The 16,509-nt window shown below is 38.4% G+C and overlaps 1 protein-coding gene across 4 annotated transcripts in view; it reads right to left on the bottom strand.

Annotated features, from left to right (window-relative positions):
* Positions 1-15,620, bottom strand: part of LOC126094707 (BTB/POZ domain-containing protein 2-like) — an 82,899-nt gene extending 67,279 nt beyond the window's left edge. The window contains exons 1-3 of one of the 4 annotated variants that reach the window (XM_049909240.1): positions 15,291-15,620; positions 14,505-15,080; positions 3,772-4,107 (exon numbers count right to left, since the gene is read on the bottom strand). In XM_049909240.1, the coding sequence (XP_049765197.1) occupies positions 3,772-4,107; positions 14,505-15,079 (911 nt within the window). In that variant the 5' untranslated portion in view covers position 15,080; positions 15,291-15,620. The other 3 variants (XM_049909238.1, XM_049909237.1, XM_049909239.1) reach the window with 3 other exon arrangements.
* Between the last annotated feature and the right edge of the window lie 889 nt (positions 15,621-16,509).

Genomic DNA, 16,509 nt, shown 5'->3' on the forward strand with positions numbered 1-16,509 from the left:
TAAGATCCACAAAGATGGAGTACTATTATGCCCCAATGTCAGCAACATCAGAGCTTCCACATATTTGCTGGCGAAACACCCAACAGAAATACTAAGCCCTCTTGTGGGTAAATGGCCACATATCATCTGCAATCCTGTTGATTTTGTGAATCACCTCAAACTTTAGGCTGAAGGACTCGAAGATATCCTTGTGAGCTTTAATGTCATTTCATTATTCACCATGATGCCTTAATAAGAGTCACTACAATTCATTGGCCAGAAATTTGACAGGAAGACACCAGCCCTTTCAAGCATGTCCTAACCTCCATGTATTTTCTATTTGCTGTAGAATACTATGAACAGAGTAATGGGCAGCCCACTCTCAACTGTGATTGTGCTCGATGAAGAAACCCTGATGTCATCCAAATGGAAATCCAACTGCTTTTTCCATTATGTGGATGACATATATGTCATCTGGCCCCATGGACGAGACAAACTTCTTGAATTTTTTGCACATCTGAATACCACACATCCCAACATCAAATTCACAAGAGAGACTGAAGCAGAAGGAAGATTACCATCCACGAATGTTATGGTCAAGAGAGGAGTTAATGGCAACCTAGGCCACAGTGTATATTGGAAGAAAACTGACCTGTATTTGCAGGCAGACAACTGTCACAATCCTGCACAGAAGACTGGCATTCTACACAGAGTGCACACCATCTCTGATGCAAAGTGTCTGCCCCAGGAGCTGGAACACCTCAGAAAATTGTTCCGGGGAAAAAAAATTGGTTACTCAGAATGGCAGATTAGGCATGCTCTCTGTTCCATCACTATGGAGATGGAAGTAGTGACAGAGGAAGAGGTAACCACTGCTTTTACACACAGTACATTTGTGCACTATTTGGAAAAATGCATTATCGGACAGCATTAAAGATGACCTCTGTTTGTAAAAGGCCAGGGTATATCAGATTCCAAGCCAATGTGCCAAGAGATACATTGGACAAACAGTGATCACCATTGAAAATCAATGCCAAAAATACCAGCAGCACACTCAACTAATGTACCCCAACAAGCCACCAGCTGCAGAGAACTGTTTCTCCAAGAAATGTGATGGAATGCGAATGTACCATGATTTTAGCATATACTTCAAAATACTGGGACAGCGTTGGTAGACAAGCCATCAAAATTCACACCAGGGCCAATCTCATCAACTGGGACTGTGGCCATAATCTCAACAAGTCTTGGGAGCCAGCACTGCGTCCAATTAAGAAGTCATTCAGCAAACAGAATGATCTGGTGGCCAGTGTGGACAGAGTAACTACACCTACACTACCTCAGGCACTGGATCGATCGCCTCCATGGTTGCCAACAAGCACCCTTGGCATGGACAATGTAGGGAATGACTTGCAGTGGGAGGGGATACACATCGGCTGAATGCCCCCAGGAGCTCAGATCTTCAGCCCACCTGATGATGGTGACATGTCTGACCACCAAAATATTTTACTTGCTGGACATTATGAACGACAGCACACACATGGAGCATTTTTTAAAAAAAAAAAAACGCCAGATTTCAGCCAACTTCACATTTCTTCAAGCATATAGCTCAAGACGGAACCTAAGCTGCAGGTACTGTAAGCAGATTAAGATCAATCTCCAAACATTTAGTTAACTAACATGAAAAAACATGAAATCATCTAAAGATGTAATATCAATGTGTTGGCAATGAAACGGAGTAACAATAATATTTCACATTCATTACCCAGAAGGTAAAATGTGTCATTTGGAACAAATAAATGAAGATAGTTGTGCTAAAGCCACTTCAATTATTAAATCAGTCCATGCAAACAGTGCATGGTACCATTATGTTCCAAAAAGCCAAGCAAAATTTTTCAGGGGGTCATATCTTGGCTTCTATTGGTCACAGATATAAGGGATCAAGAGTATTTGATAGCCCTTAGCCTTGTGACTATTTGCATACTGACTGGAAGAATGGGCATACTGCAGCTACCCTAAAGTACAGGATCACAATTTAAACATTACACACTTGCTCCAGGCAAACTGAGCAAATCACTTGGTTCTTCTGCGTTGGGTATGGTCTAAGTTGGACCTTAGGCACCTTTTGTTCATGGGCAGTTTCTGAGAAAATCACAAAAAATTGTGGATATAGCCAAATTTTTAATTTATATTCATGGTAAATCGTCAAAATTTTTGCTGTATTCTCTTAAAGATGATCTCAGGGAACCCTGAACCTTTTTTCAAAACCACTATCCATTACCACGATTAAGAGGTTCAAAGTTACTGTACTAATGCACATAATATTCAATCTGAGGCACAAATGCAGTTTTAATTAATATAATGAACACATGGTAAGGATTCTGAGATCACCAAACTATGTTTTCAATTTCCAATTCTTCAAAAAAACTATATGACAAGTACTTCATGCGTATACAGTCTGTCTTAGCATGGAAATTGTTTGAGGGCATCACCAGCAGAGTGATGTGAATTTATTTGTAAATAGTCTAAACTGAAGAGTGGTCACTTTACACTGTACATTTGTAGCACTGCTTTAGTTTTTTTCCTCGGGTGGAGGTTTTTTGTATTTGGATGAAAATATGGTGATTCCCATTTACACAAAAAGAACTCCTGTGTTCTTTGTTAATATTCTATTATGTATACTTATTTGTTGTTTATATGTAACAAAGTATGTAATGTGCCGACCTGCGGGTGATGTTTGAAGTGATCACTATAGCAAGTATATTTCTACTAATACCAGTATTGCTGGCCCCTACTTCAATCACAAGTGAGGTAGATTATTCCTACATATCAGTCAGGGGCCTGAAGATGGTGTAATAAAATACTGAAATGGGTTGCTTAATAAAATAAGGTTGAAATTTGAGGGCTGAAAGGTGTTAATTTGACATCATCCACTGAAAATGATGTGCAACAAGTAACTAGTAGAACTGTAAAATTTAAAACTGTCGTAATATGAACACAGATGCACTGTCTGCAACATGTATAATCCATAACTGAAAGTATGCTTCTCATGGCTCTTAAAGATACAATATCAATGACAGCAATGAGGTTTTGCTTAGTGTATTAAAGACATGTTTTTCAACATCCACAACACAAACAATACAATTTTGTGTTAAGAACTGATATGAAGCTCACCCTAAGTGCAAAGAAATAAAATGCTTGTATTTAAAAATGCACTTTCTTTAATTTTTTTACAATATAAAATTTTCAAAAATAGCATCACTTATTACATCACTATTTTCAAAATCTTGTTACTGTATTACAGTCACTTCTACAGAATGCAAAAGCAAAAGAAAGCAGTGCTGAAAATAGCAGATTATTTGCAAAAAATGTAACCCATGACGCAAGACCACCTATTTGAAAATTGTTAAAACTGTAGTATCTACAACCTTGTATTACCAGTCAGTGTCCAGATACTAATTATTGTCTACTATCTTGTATTACCAGACAGTGTCTGGATATTAATTATTGTTGTTTTTTTAAGTAATCCATTTGCATATGTCAGAGAAAAGAGAAGGGAGGCGGGCGAAGAGAGGATAGAGAAACTATTTAAAAAGGAAAATCTCACGTTCCAAATAGTGCATAAGGTTCTGAGCATACTGTCCCTAATTTTCCCGTATTTGGAATAATCTGGCCCATTCCACCCTTATAATTTGACAGAAAATATAAAATAAAACTGTAAAAAATAAAGTGGTTGATAGGTACTAATACAGTACAAACCAGCTGTAAAAAACTGAACTGAACTGTTTTACGTACCTGACTACATGTTGGAACAGTTTAGCTTCCCGAATGCGAAGTGTGTCTCTTTCGAGAACAACACTGAGTGTGTCAAGATCAATATCTGTAAAACCATCAGCGGCTAAAGCCTCTGCTGTATTTTTGTCAATCATCTCTAAGCAGAGAGCAGTCAACTGTGGTTCATCAAAGAGGCGTGCTTGAGTGAGTAACATAAATGCATTATCACTACCTAAATTCCGTTTCAAGAAGTCAACACAGTGGCGTTCGAGTGCAGGTACAGCATACTTCTTGGCAGTATAAAGAGTGGTCATAACAGTTTCAGGTCCAATTTGCACTTCATCTGAGTACAGGAACCTACAAAAAAATGAAACACTAGGTTTACTTTAGAAATATAAGCAGCTGACAAAAGATCATAATCTTTTGCTAATAAAAGCTTATATTTTAGTTTTCCATGAAATTTGGTATGCATATACAGCACACTTTACCTTTGCCAAAACATGGGGAAGTTCAGTCAGCACAGATGCACATTATGACAGCAAATTACTAAATATGCAAAAAAGTTTTTCATGTAAGTTTCATTTGTCACATGGTTGAACTGATACCTTTAAGAGATACAGACTATTAAGCAAGACTATTCTGTAATAAGATGATGAATAAGGTTTGAAGTGCTTTAAAACGCTTCTGGAGTAAATCAAGCTGTAAGCAGTCACTACATATAAAGTGAATTAATTAAATTTCTTGAGGGATGTCATTTTCCTGTGTAGGCTGCAGTTTTATTTTGAAACAACTACTTTATTTCATAATTTAATGATTAGCTAATTTTTCCAACTTGGACATTATCAAACTAATATATTAGACATGAAATCCATAAGTAAAATGCAACCCTTATATGGGCTTTTGTCACTGTGCCAGCATTCAACACATTAAAATATGTTATTGTAATGTAATGTAATGCAGTGTAGCGAAGTGTAGCTATAAAATCCATGTAAGTGTTTGATAGTCAGTTTCATGCAGCATGTTTCATTTGTATAATTAGTAAAATTATGTGGAATGAGTCATTTTACAATCAAATTACACATTAATATGAAAATATGGCTACATACTCGACATCTACCATTTTTCTAAGTAGAGTTGTGAGTTAGTAAATCCTAAGTGTCACCTTATGAAATAAAGTGGTTACTTAAAAATAAAACAATAGCCCACACAGGTAAATGACTTCCCTCAAGAAATTCACAGCTGTTGTTCACCCATATATACAAAATACTACCAATGTAACATAAGATGGCACAGGTCCACCCTGGCTTTAATGACGCTTTTCTAAGAATGTTGGTAAAACAATGACTGTAGAGAAATTGATAAAGAAAACTTCATAGTATCTCATTCTTCTATGAGAAAGGCTACGGATGTAGCCTACAATAGTTTGCAGTTAGATGGTACAAAAAAAAGATCTGTTAGGAAATCTTAGGATGTTTTTGCCACATGTAAAGTCAACAGATAGATCCTCACAAGGGAAACTCCCCATCTCCCCCCCCCCCCCTTCCGATTTAATGGTAATATGGCCCACCCACTGGTTAGTTAATTAAAAACTGAACACAAATTAAGCACAAAAACAGGTAGAAGGCGTACTGAACTATGGAAAAAGAAGCGAAATAGAAACAATGAACAGTCCAAGCTCAAGAGTGCTAGCCACAGCATTGTGGTTATGTGGTCGCAGTACTGAACTGCGATGGGAGAGATCCACGTTCAAATCTCCCACATCCCCCCCACTAAGAGATTCATTAAACAAATACATTAAGACAGAACTCAACTCTTGTGAGCACTCTTTAATCAATGCTGTTGATATTTTATCATAACCAATAAATAGGATATTTAGATTTTAAGGAGTTTATGATGGATGCTACTTCTTTGGGAGACATGAGTGTTATTTCCTTTTTACTGAAGTTAACTGTAAAGACTGGCCTCAGGTACTCCACTGCACTGTTTACCAAACCTGATAAAATTGGAAATTTGTGTAAGATCTTATGGGACCAAACTGCTGAGGTCATCGGTCTCTAAGCTTACATACTACTTAATCTAACTTATGCTAAGGACAACACACACACACCCATGCCCAAGGGAGGACTCGAGCCTCCGCCAGGAGGATCTGCGCGAGCTGTGACAAGACGCCTCAATCCATGAGGCTACCCTGCGTGGCCCAAACCTGATAACCCCAAGCTGTCAGTACTAGAAGCAAAAACTTGTTTAAGAGGTTTGCAACACTACATGCACTTGTTACCAATGTCTCATTTATTTTTAGAGCTACTGTACCTGTTCTTCTTCCTTTTTGGCCCTATCTGTCTCTGTCTTCACTAAATTCCATATAGCTTTTATTTTGTTGCCTGATGTTAATATTCTTTTCTCATATCAAAGCTGCTTAGCCTTCTGGATTACTTGCTTCAATATTTTGCAGTATTCTTTGTAATGCATTACAATGCTAACATCAGAGATGTTCCTACATAGTAGATACAGTCTCCTTTTTGTCCCACAGGATATATTTATTCCTTGTGTAATCCATGGTTTACTTTTAGGCTTCTGTTTGATTTGAGTTACCTTTAGGTGAAAACAATTTTCAAAAGAGGAAGCAACTTTACTAATGAATGCTTTGTATTTTCCATTTGAGTCAGAAGTATTGTAAACATCTATCCAGTTCATATCATTGAACAATCTCTAAAATTTTCAATTTTTTACTGGTTTATTGCCCTCCTATACTCAGATTTAATAGATTTTTTTTTTTTTTAATCCTGACAAGTTTCAACATTTAACACAAGATGGTGCATGTCAAAATCAGATAATCCATTTACCGCTAGTTTTGTGACATGATTTTTTTCCTAGATTTGTCTACAACAATATTATCAATAGCAGTCTCTGAGTATTTACATATCCCAGTTGCAAAGAGGATGGAGGAGCGGACAGGGGTTCGGGGCACACACACTTGTCCTTTGGGTGAGAAACTGCCCCTAAAGGTGGAAGAATCACCAATGGTCAATGACATGAGAATGCAGAGGGTAGTGGAAACCACTGCATTAACGACACGTAACATGTCTCCACAGGACTTGTGGCTTGTAACTGAAAAAGTGTCATGATGATCTCTCCACTGGCAAAAGATTACAGCATAGTCCCCCATTTGGATCTCTGGCAGGGGACGGCCAATGAGTAAAAGACTGAATAACCGATGAAAGGATAACGTATTACAAGTTGGGGCAAGGAATGTCAGAAGCTTGAATGTAGTACAGAAGCTATAAAATGTGAAAATGGAAATGCAAAGGCTCAATCCAGATACAGTAGGGGTCAGTGAAGCGAAATGGAAAGAAGACAAGGATTTCTGGTCATACGAGCATAGGGTAATATCAATAGTAGCAGAAAATGGTATAATGGGCATAGGATTCATTACAAATAGGAAGAAAGGGCAGAGTGTTTTTTACGGAGAATGGTTCAGTGACAGGGTTTCTCTTATCAGAATCGACAGCAAACCAACATTGACAATGATAGTTCAAGTACACATGCAGACATTGCATGCTCAAGATGAAAAGAAGAGAAAGTATATGAGGATATTGAAAGGGTAATACAGTACACAAATGGAGATGAAAATCTAACAGTCATGGGGAACTGGAATGCAGCTGTAAGGGAAGGAGTAGAAGAAAAAGTTACAGGAGAGTATGGGCTTCGGACAAGGAACAAGAGAGGAGAATGACTAATTGAGTCCTGTAATAAATTTCAGCTAGTAATAGTGAATAATCTGTTCAAGAATCACAAGAGCATGAGTTATACATGGATAAGGCCACGTGATACAGGAAGATTTCAGTTGGATTACGTCATGGTCAGACAGAGATTCTGAAATCAGATACCGGATTGTAAGGCGTACCCAGGAGCAGATATAGACCCAGTTCACAATGTAGTAGTGATGAAGAGTAGGCTGAAGTTTAAGAGATTAGTCAGGAAGAATCAGAACACAAAGAAGTGGGATACGTAAGTACTAAGGAATGACGAGATGCACTTGAAGTTCTCTAGGGCTATAGATACAGCAATAAGGAACAGTTCAGTAGGTAGTATGGTTGAGGAGGAATGGACATCTCTAAAATGGGGCAATCACAGAAGATTGAAAGAAAAACATAGGCACAAAGAAGGTAACTGCGAAGTAACTATGGGTAACAAAAGAAATACTTCAGTTAATCAATGAAAGAAGGTAAACTTAGGAATAGAGAAGTACAAGTCACTGAGGAATGAACTAAATAGGAAGTGCAGGGAAAAGGTAGAGAAATCGAAATAGGAATGACTGTCAGAAGGACTGACTCAGCCAATAGGAAAATCAAAACAGCCTTTGGTGAAATTAAAAGCAAGGGTGGTAATATTAAGAGCGCAATGGGAATTCCACTGTTAAATGCTGAGGAGAGAGCAGATAGGTGGGAAGAGTACACTGAAGGCCTCTATGAAGGGAAGGATTTGTCTGATGTGATAGAAGAAGAGATGGGGGATTCAGTATTAGAATCGGAATTTAAAAAAGCTCTGAAGGACTTAATATCAATGAGGCAGAAGGAATAGATAACATTCCAACAGAATTTCTACAACCATTGAGGGAAATGGTAACAAAATAACTATTCGCAGTGGTGTGTAGAATATACGAGGTTGGCAACATACCATCAGTTTTCGGAAAAATATCACCCACACATCCCAAAGACTGCAAAAGCTGACAAGTACAAGAATTATCGCACAATCAGCTTAATAGCTCATGCATCCAAGTTGCTTACAAAAACAATATACAGAAGAATTGAGGATGTGCTAGATGACGATCAGTTTGGCTTTAGAAAAGGTAAAGACATGCAAAAGACAGCTCTGACGTTGCGGTTGATAATGGAAGCAAGACTAAACAAAAATCAAGACACGTTCACAAGATTTATAGAACCAGAAAAAGCATTCAACAATGAAAAATGGTGCAAGATGCTCAAAATTCTGAGAAAAATAGGGTTAAGCTATAAGGAGAGAGGGATCATACACAATATGTACAAGAGCCAAGAGGGAATAATAAGAGTGGATGACCAAGAACAAAATGTTTGGATTAAAAAGGGTATAAGACCAGGATGTAGTATTTCGCCAATACTGTTCAATCTGTACACTGAAGAAGAAATGATAGAAATAAAGGAAAGGTTCAGGAGAGGAATTAAAATTCAAGGGGAAAGGATACTGATGATATGACGCACTGACGACATTGCTATCCTGAGTGAAAGTGAGGAAGAACTACATGATCTGCTGAATGGAATGAACAGTCGGACTGAGAGTAAATAAAAGAAAAACTAAAGTAATGAGAAGTAGCAGACACGAGAACAGTAAGAAACTTAACATCAGGATTGATGGTCATGAAGTAGACGAAGTTAGGAATTAAACTACTTAGGCAGAAAAATAATGAATGACAGACGGATGGAGGAGGACATCAAAAGCAGACTACCACTGGCAAAAAGGGCTTTCCTGGCCAAGACTACTGGTATCAAACAGAGGCCTTAATTTGAGGAAGAAATTTCTGAGAATGTACATTTGGAGCACAGCATCATACGGTAGTGGAGCACAGCATCATACGGTAGTGAAACATGGACTGTGGGAAAAATGGAACAGAAGCATTTGAGATGCAGTGTTACAGACGAATGTTGAATATTATGTGGACTGATAAAATAAGGAATGAGGTGCTTATGTGCAGAATTGGGGAGGAAAGGAATACGCACTTCTCTGCAGAATTGGGGAGGAAAGGAATATGCAGAAAACAATGACAAGGAGAAGAGATAGGATGATAGAACATGTTATGACATCAGGGAATGACTTCCATGGTATTCGAGGGAACTGTAGAGGGCAAAAGCTGTAAAGGAAGATACAGATTGGAATACATACAGCAAATAGTTGAGGATATAGTTTGCAAGTGCTACTGGGAGATGAAGAGGATTGCACAGGAGAAGAATTGGGGGTGGGCCACATCAAACTAGTCAAAAGACTGATGACTTGAGAAAAGTTGCGAAGTTCACAGTAGGAATTAAATTGAATGGCAGAATTACTCATTCAGTAATTGTTCACTGGCAGAAATTTTCAATAAATCTACATTAAAATCACCAGCAACCACTATTTCCTTGTTTTCTACAGTGAGGTAGGACAGCAAAGCTTCCAGATTTTTTATGAAGAGGTTAAAGTTGTGCTCTGTATATATTTACCATTATAAAGGACTTATTGTGAAATACTACTACTGTTGCACAAGCTTGTAAGTGCTGCTCTGAGCAAAATTTATTAATATTCTTGAAATGAAAACAGATTGTGACAAATGTGACAACTCCTTTCTGCATGTATTCTCTACAGAAGCCAACTCGAATCCTGTAACATTTTGCATATCTATACCAGTGCTCACATGATGTTCACTTAAGTTGATTATATTAACTGTTTTGCTCAAATCTAATTCTTCAACAAAAATAAGCAACTCGTTAAACTTACCCCTTAGTCCTTGGATATTCTGATGCAATACCGATTTTGTGTACTGGCTGAATTATAACTGGATGAAACTAATTTTTCTGTCAATTTTTGAACACCCCCAGTTTCAATCAGAGGCTGTCTGCATAATTTTTTATTTTTTTTTTGTGTACATCAAAATTTGCTTTCTGGCTGCCTGTTTTATCAGTGTGAATGTCATTTTCAGCCTGTCTCTGAAGATCTTTTGTTTCTGCCCTCCCTACCCCAAAAAACCACTATTGTAACCACAGATACTTTAACACTTGTGATAGTGCCCCATTTAAATTATTTGCTGTTAGCCCCGACAGTTTTTGCTCCCCTTTCCTGCTGACGTGAAGGCCATGCCTAGTACAGTCCCACCTACTGATAGAGTCAAAAGGAAGCACACCAATATGAGACCCCATACCTGATCCAAGGATATGGATATGATGATAAAGTTCAATAGCGCGAGGTTGCGGGCGGACATAATGTCCTCGATTAAGTTCCTGCAGATGTTTGGATTGATAGCAAAGATCGTCAAATGTAGTGTCTGCCGAGAAAATATGAGGTTGGCAAGAGTTCTGGTGTCTCATACCAGGAACAAGTACATGTGGCAGTGTCTAAAGGACAACCTCTGGTGCTGCATTAGACACGGTACCTGGTTTGAGAAACTAGATTGGCCATGAGAGAGACTGTTTTGATGACTTACTATTTTTGTTATATGTCCTCTATTAGTTTATGTGAACATGAGACTGGAGTGAGTGAGAGGACGGTGTTAGATTGGATTTCTTTTTGTAGGGAAGTGTGTTCTGAGTATGTTAAGTATAGGGATAAGTTGGGCGGGTCGGGGATGATGGTTGAGACATACGAATCACGGATTGGGAAGAGGACGTTATGGGAGGGGTGAGTCTCCGGTTGGTTTATGGGTGTGGGGGGTTGCTATTTCGGGGGTTGTGTATGCTGATAGTGTTTTCAGGGATTTGGAGGAGAGAGCGAATTGGTGGGGTTAATTGAAGAGTATACTGAGGAGGGGAATACTGTAGTTTCAGGCGCTTTTTCGTCATACAGGAGTTTGGGGAAGAGGGGTTATGATGATTTAGTTGTAAACCATAGTTTAGAGTTTAAAAATTACGAAACTGGAGCTTGTACTAATACAATACAGGGCTTTGGAGGGCGGTTTAATGAGTCATAGGGAGGAGGAAGAGGCACTGTTCTGACTGTTTCAGTTGTAGGTGTTCATGTTTTGGTGTCATCAGCTGTAGCTGACCTATATAGGTTAAGGGAAGTGCCCGATTCCAATTTTTGTTGTTTTAGGTGTTGGGCTTGTGGTATCAATGGTTGCGGTTGAGCTAAGAGGGTCACTCCAAGAGAAATGCACACACTTTTTTTTTTTTAAATCCATCTTTTATTTTACATGTTTGAAAGTTTTACAGTGTGTAGATAGATCCTTTAGGAGCAACATTTTCATTTCTCCACATAATTTCCATCCCTCTCAACTGCCTTACACTATCTTGGAACCAGCGCCTGTATACCCGCATGGTAAAATTCTGGACCAACCTGTTGGAGCCATTGTTTGGCAGCGTGCACAAAGGAGTCATCATCTTCAAACCTTGATCCACGAAGAGGGTCTTTCAGTTTCCCAAAGAGATGATAGTCACATGGAGCCAGGTCAGGACTGTAAGGCGGGTGTTTCACTGTTGTCCATCCGAGTTTTGTGATTGCTTCCATGGTTTTTTGACTGACATGTGGCCATGCATTGTCGTGCAACAGCAAAACATCCTGCTTTTGCTGATGTGGTCAAACATGACTCAGTTGAGCTTGAAGTTTCTTCAGTGTCGTCACATATGCATCAGAATTTATGGTGGTTCAACTTGGCGTGATGTGCACAAGCAAGAGTCCTTCGAAATCGAAAAACACCGTAGCCATAACTTTTTCAGCAAAAGGTGTGGTTTTGATCTCCCCCCCCCCCCCCCCCCCCTGCGTGAACTTGCATGATGCCACTCCACTGATTGCCTCTTCGTCTCTGGTGAAAAATGATGGCGCCATGTTTCATCACCTGTCACAATTCTTCCAAGAAATTAATCTCCACCATTCTCGTACTTTTCCAAAAGTTCGCTGCAAACCAGTTTTCTTGTTTCTTTGTGAGCCACTGTCAACATCCTGGGAACCTACCTGGCACAAACCTTTTTTAACGCCAACACTTTCAGTATTCTGCAAACACATCCTTCCCCTATCCCAACTTAGTGTGACAATTTGTTCACTGTGATGCGTCTGTCAGCAGTCACCAATTCATTAACTCTCTGCACACTGTCTGGAGTGTGTGCAGTACGATTCCTGCCGCTGCGAGGACAATCCTCCACATTGCCGTGCCCACTTTCATCACATAACCTGCTTGCCCACTGACTAACAGTACTGCGATTGGCAGCACCATCTCCATACACCTTTTTCAACCTTTTGTGGATGTTTCCCACTGTCTCGTTTTCACAGCACAGGAATTCTATGACAGCACATTGCTTCTGACTAACGTCAAGTGTAGCAGCCATCTTGAGGACATGCTGTAACGGCGCCACTCAAGGGAACAGGTTGAACTAAGTTTGAAAACAAGCAGGCAGGATGTATCTACACACTGCAAAACTTTCATAGATGCAGAATGAAAACTGCATTTTTACAAAAATAGTGTGCATTTCTTTCGGAGTGACCCTCGTATATACATCAAGGGAAGTCTCAGATCCCAATTTTTGTATTTTTAGGTTTTTGTGTGTGTGTGTGTGTGTGTGTGTGTGTGTGTGTGTGTGTGTGTGTGTGGTATTGACACTAGCAGTTGAGCTATATAGGTGAGGGGAAAATCCTGTGGATTTTGTAGGTGTAGCGGAAAGTGGGTATTTTTTGTGTGGGTTTTTTATGTCATCATTTTGTGTGGTTTAGGATTGTGGTATGTGTTTTTTTATGTTTATATTTAGCTCGTTCTCATCCTAAAACTCCCAATTCCTAACGTGCTTGTCCCATTAGTTTCATTATATTTTTGGAAGGACATGATATTGTACTTACATGTATTTTCATGTTTGTTGTCGTGTTCTATAGTGATGTCTAAGGCGCCATATTGGAGATGCTAAGAATAGTCATTTCTGCCATACTGATGACGTCACGGGTCAAAGCAGACAGGTGGTATCAGATGCTCCTGTAATCCCTTATGTACTGAAAATCCCCATGAGATCATGGCTCCTGATGATAAAGAACAGTACTGAACATCCATGGTATTTCATACCCCTGTCTAGAGTAGGGTGAAATTGTATTTAACAAAACCATAAAAGTTAAGAAGTCTGAATCTCTTGTGTAATTTTGTGGACTTTATCTAAAACTATCCTTAACTTTCAAATAACTTACGCTGTTTTGATTTTTGAAATCCACAAACAAAACAATCCATACTTCTACTCACAGTAGTCCTTTATAAGAGTGTAAAATGGCCATGTAATGCAATGACATCTTTGGAAGGGTAAAGGCGTAAAGCCACGGTTTGTAGTTAAATTACGTATGTACATGATGGCAAACAGCAGTTCACTATCCTTCTCCCAGAAGCAGAAAATATGTATGGAAAAAAAGTGAGACTAGAATTTAACAAGGTTATTACAAACTTAGCATGAGCTCAATAGGTCAGAACTGGGAGGGAAATCAACTATCTAGCTTTTCAAAGGAGAAAATCTTACTTGTGCCTTAAGGGATATGGCAAAGAAATTGGATTGCCAAACAAGGATATTAAATGCACCCTCCCAAACACAATCCTAGTGCTTTAAACCAATCACATCAAATGACGATATGTAGTCACAGAGGAGAAAGCAGTAAATACACATGGCAATGTAAAAGTGTGGTTTTGCTCTACGTTTAGAAAACTGTATTTAGGTCTATCATACCAAACAATCATACTTGCTGATAAGTATTAAATATGATTTCACAGTAACCCGTAGGATATTTAAATACAACATTATTAAGTTAAGCACCACTAAATCTCACTCTGCACAATCCAAAAGTACAACTGTTGACAATTTGATTCCCTCATCACGAACAGCAGTACAAATATCTGACATATCCACAAAACAAGAATTCATTCATAACATACTTAATGTGATTCAAAGATTCTATTGCACAAATACATAACAAGCTTAAAAAATGTTAATAGGAGTTTAAAAACTACTGTAAATTGAACATTCTGTACACAAACTTTTATCTTACATTCAGGCTGTAAGGTTCATCATACTCACTTCAACAAGGCAAGGAAAGCCGCAGGCTCCACATCAGGTAATTCAATCTCATCAGCTTTTGTGGCCAATGTACCATTGAACATGGCATCGAACACAGCACTTCCCACAGAAAGAACGAATTTGTGCGCAGGGATACGCTGTTGCTGTATATCACGTCCAACTATAAAGTGGACATCACAAAGAATTTCATTATTAAACATAAAAGCAAATCGCTCTTTCACAGTTGTTTTCGTTGCCTGCCAATTGTAAACAGTATGACTATTTGAACTGTGGGCCGACGTATTCGTTAGGCTTTGTGCTACTGACATTCCATTTGATGCGCTACCGTTACTATTGACACTGCCATGCCTTGCACATGCAGAAAAACCGTTTACATTGCATGGAGAACTGTCTCGTTCCGCAGAATTTGAGTGAAGGTGATTCTGTGGGCCTGAAGCTCCAAGAGTTAACATATTCTGAGGGACGTCTGCATGCTCCGTATAACCGTCCGATTCATCCATTCTTACGTTTCTGGCAGGTCTTTCTAATGGATTGAGAATGTTGTATAAATCCTTCGTTGAAACTCCCGGCGACATACTGCAAAATGACACACCAGCTAAGTGACAAATACAAATTATTGTTAATGTTTCATAATTACCACATATGGGCGTTGCCAAATAAGAAATCACAAAACAAACGCATCACCTGTCAATGGTACCCTTCTAATTTCTTCAAATATGATCCTCCACAAACTTTAACTTACAAGAGACAGGGTGTGAATGAACAAATTTACAGGGATTCGCTAACCATACAGACTGTACAGCTTTAAAAGCTGTGGTTCAGTTGGAGAACTAAGGCACGGCGAGTTCTATCGTGTAGTTTTTCAATAGTTCAAGGCTGTAGAACATTTGCTTCATGAAGCAGCATACTTCAATTTTCGTAACAGTAACATTAACGAATTAACACAGTTTTCTTGATAACGTATTCGTTTCATTCAACTAAAAGCCAATAAGCTTCCTTCACCACCAAAAGTGTACAATTGTTTGTACAACATTAATACCGACACTCTTTGGTTCACTTACAAACACCTCCCACTTGACAATCACGAAACAAAACATTACGCGCAAAGATATTATACGTACAATACACGGCAGTACGTCAATCAAAGGTGATAAAGCTACGACTGGTGTCAGTTACCAATGTTCTTGCTAAACATTTATATATACGTTAATTCATTTCTGTAAACAAAGGCTACTGATAAAGTCATTCATGAAAGAATAAAACAGCTACAAAGATAGACCATTTCGTGCCCTTGAATCAAACAAAGGTTGCCTATTAGCATTTTCACTCTCGTGAATTCATGCATTCTCTATTATTCTAAAACTATAATAAGTATAATGACTGAAACGCTACCAAACAATATATAGATACAGCAAGAAATACTTTCTACTTCTATAGTATAATATATAGTATAATCACTATAAAGTATTAAAAGTAATAGAGTTATGTACGAATTTTTATTTTATTTTGCCTCAGTGTTTCTACAGTTTAGCCAAGGATTTATTTTTATTATATAAATATTTAAGGTTTCTGTCCATTATATTTACAGATACTGCACCTGAAAATCTCTGCCCATACACCTAATTTTATTTTCACGATATATGTGCCTACAGGATCTACGCCAAGGGGACTTCAGATTATTCATAAGTTCAGCTCCGGAACCAGCTTGTCGGAGTTGCCTAAGAGAGTTATCGTGGAAATTATGATATATTTCTATCCTGTCTGTTATTAAGACCTTCAACAACTTCATTAAACTCTCATACTTGTCACATGAGCTTCAAACATTTTGTACTTCCCTTTATTGTATAAGTTCAATATACTCTGTCATATCAGTATAATATGGGCCCTGTACACACGAGAAGCATTAAATTATGGTCTGTACAAGAATTCTGTAAGCAAACTCGTTTGCAGACAAACTGCAGTTAGTTATTAGCCTATCAATGAAACAAAACTTGTGAACTGTTTT

Source organism: Schistocerca cancellata, chromosome 8 (assembly GCF_023864275.1).
Source record: "Schistocerca cancellata isolate TAMUIC-IGC-003103 chromosome 8, iqSchCanc2.1, whole genome shotgun sequence".
Classification (NCBI taxonomy): domain Eukaryota; kingdom Metazoa; phylum Arthropoda; class Insecta; order Orthoptera; family Acrididae; genus Schistocerca; species Schistocerca cancellata.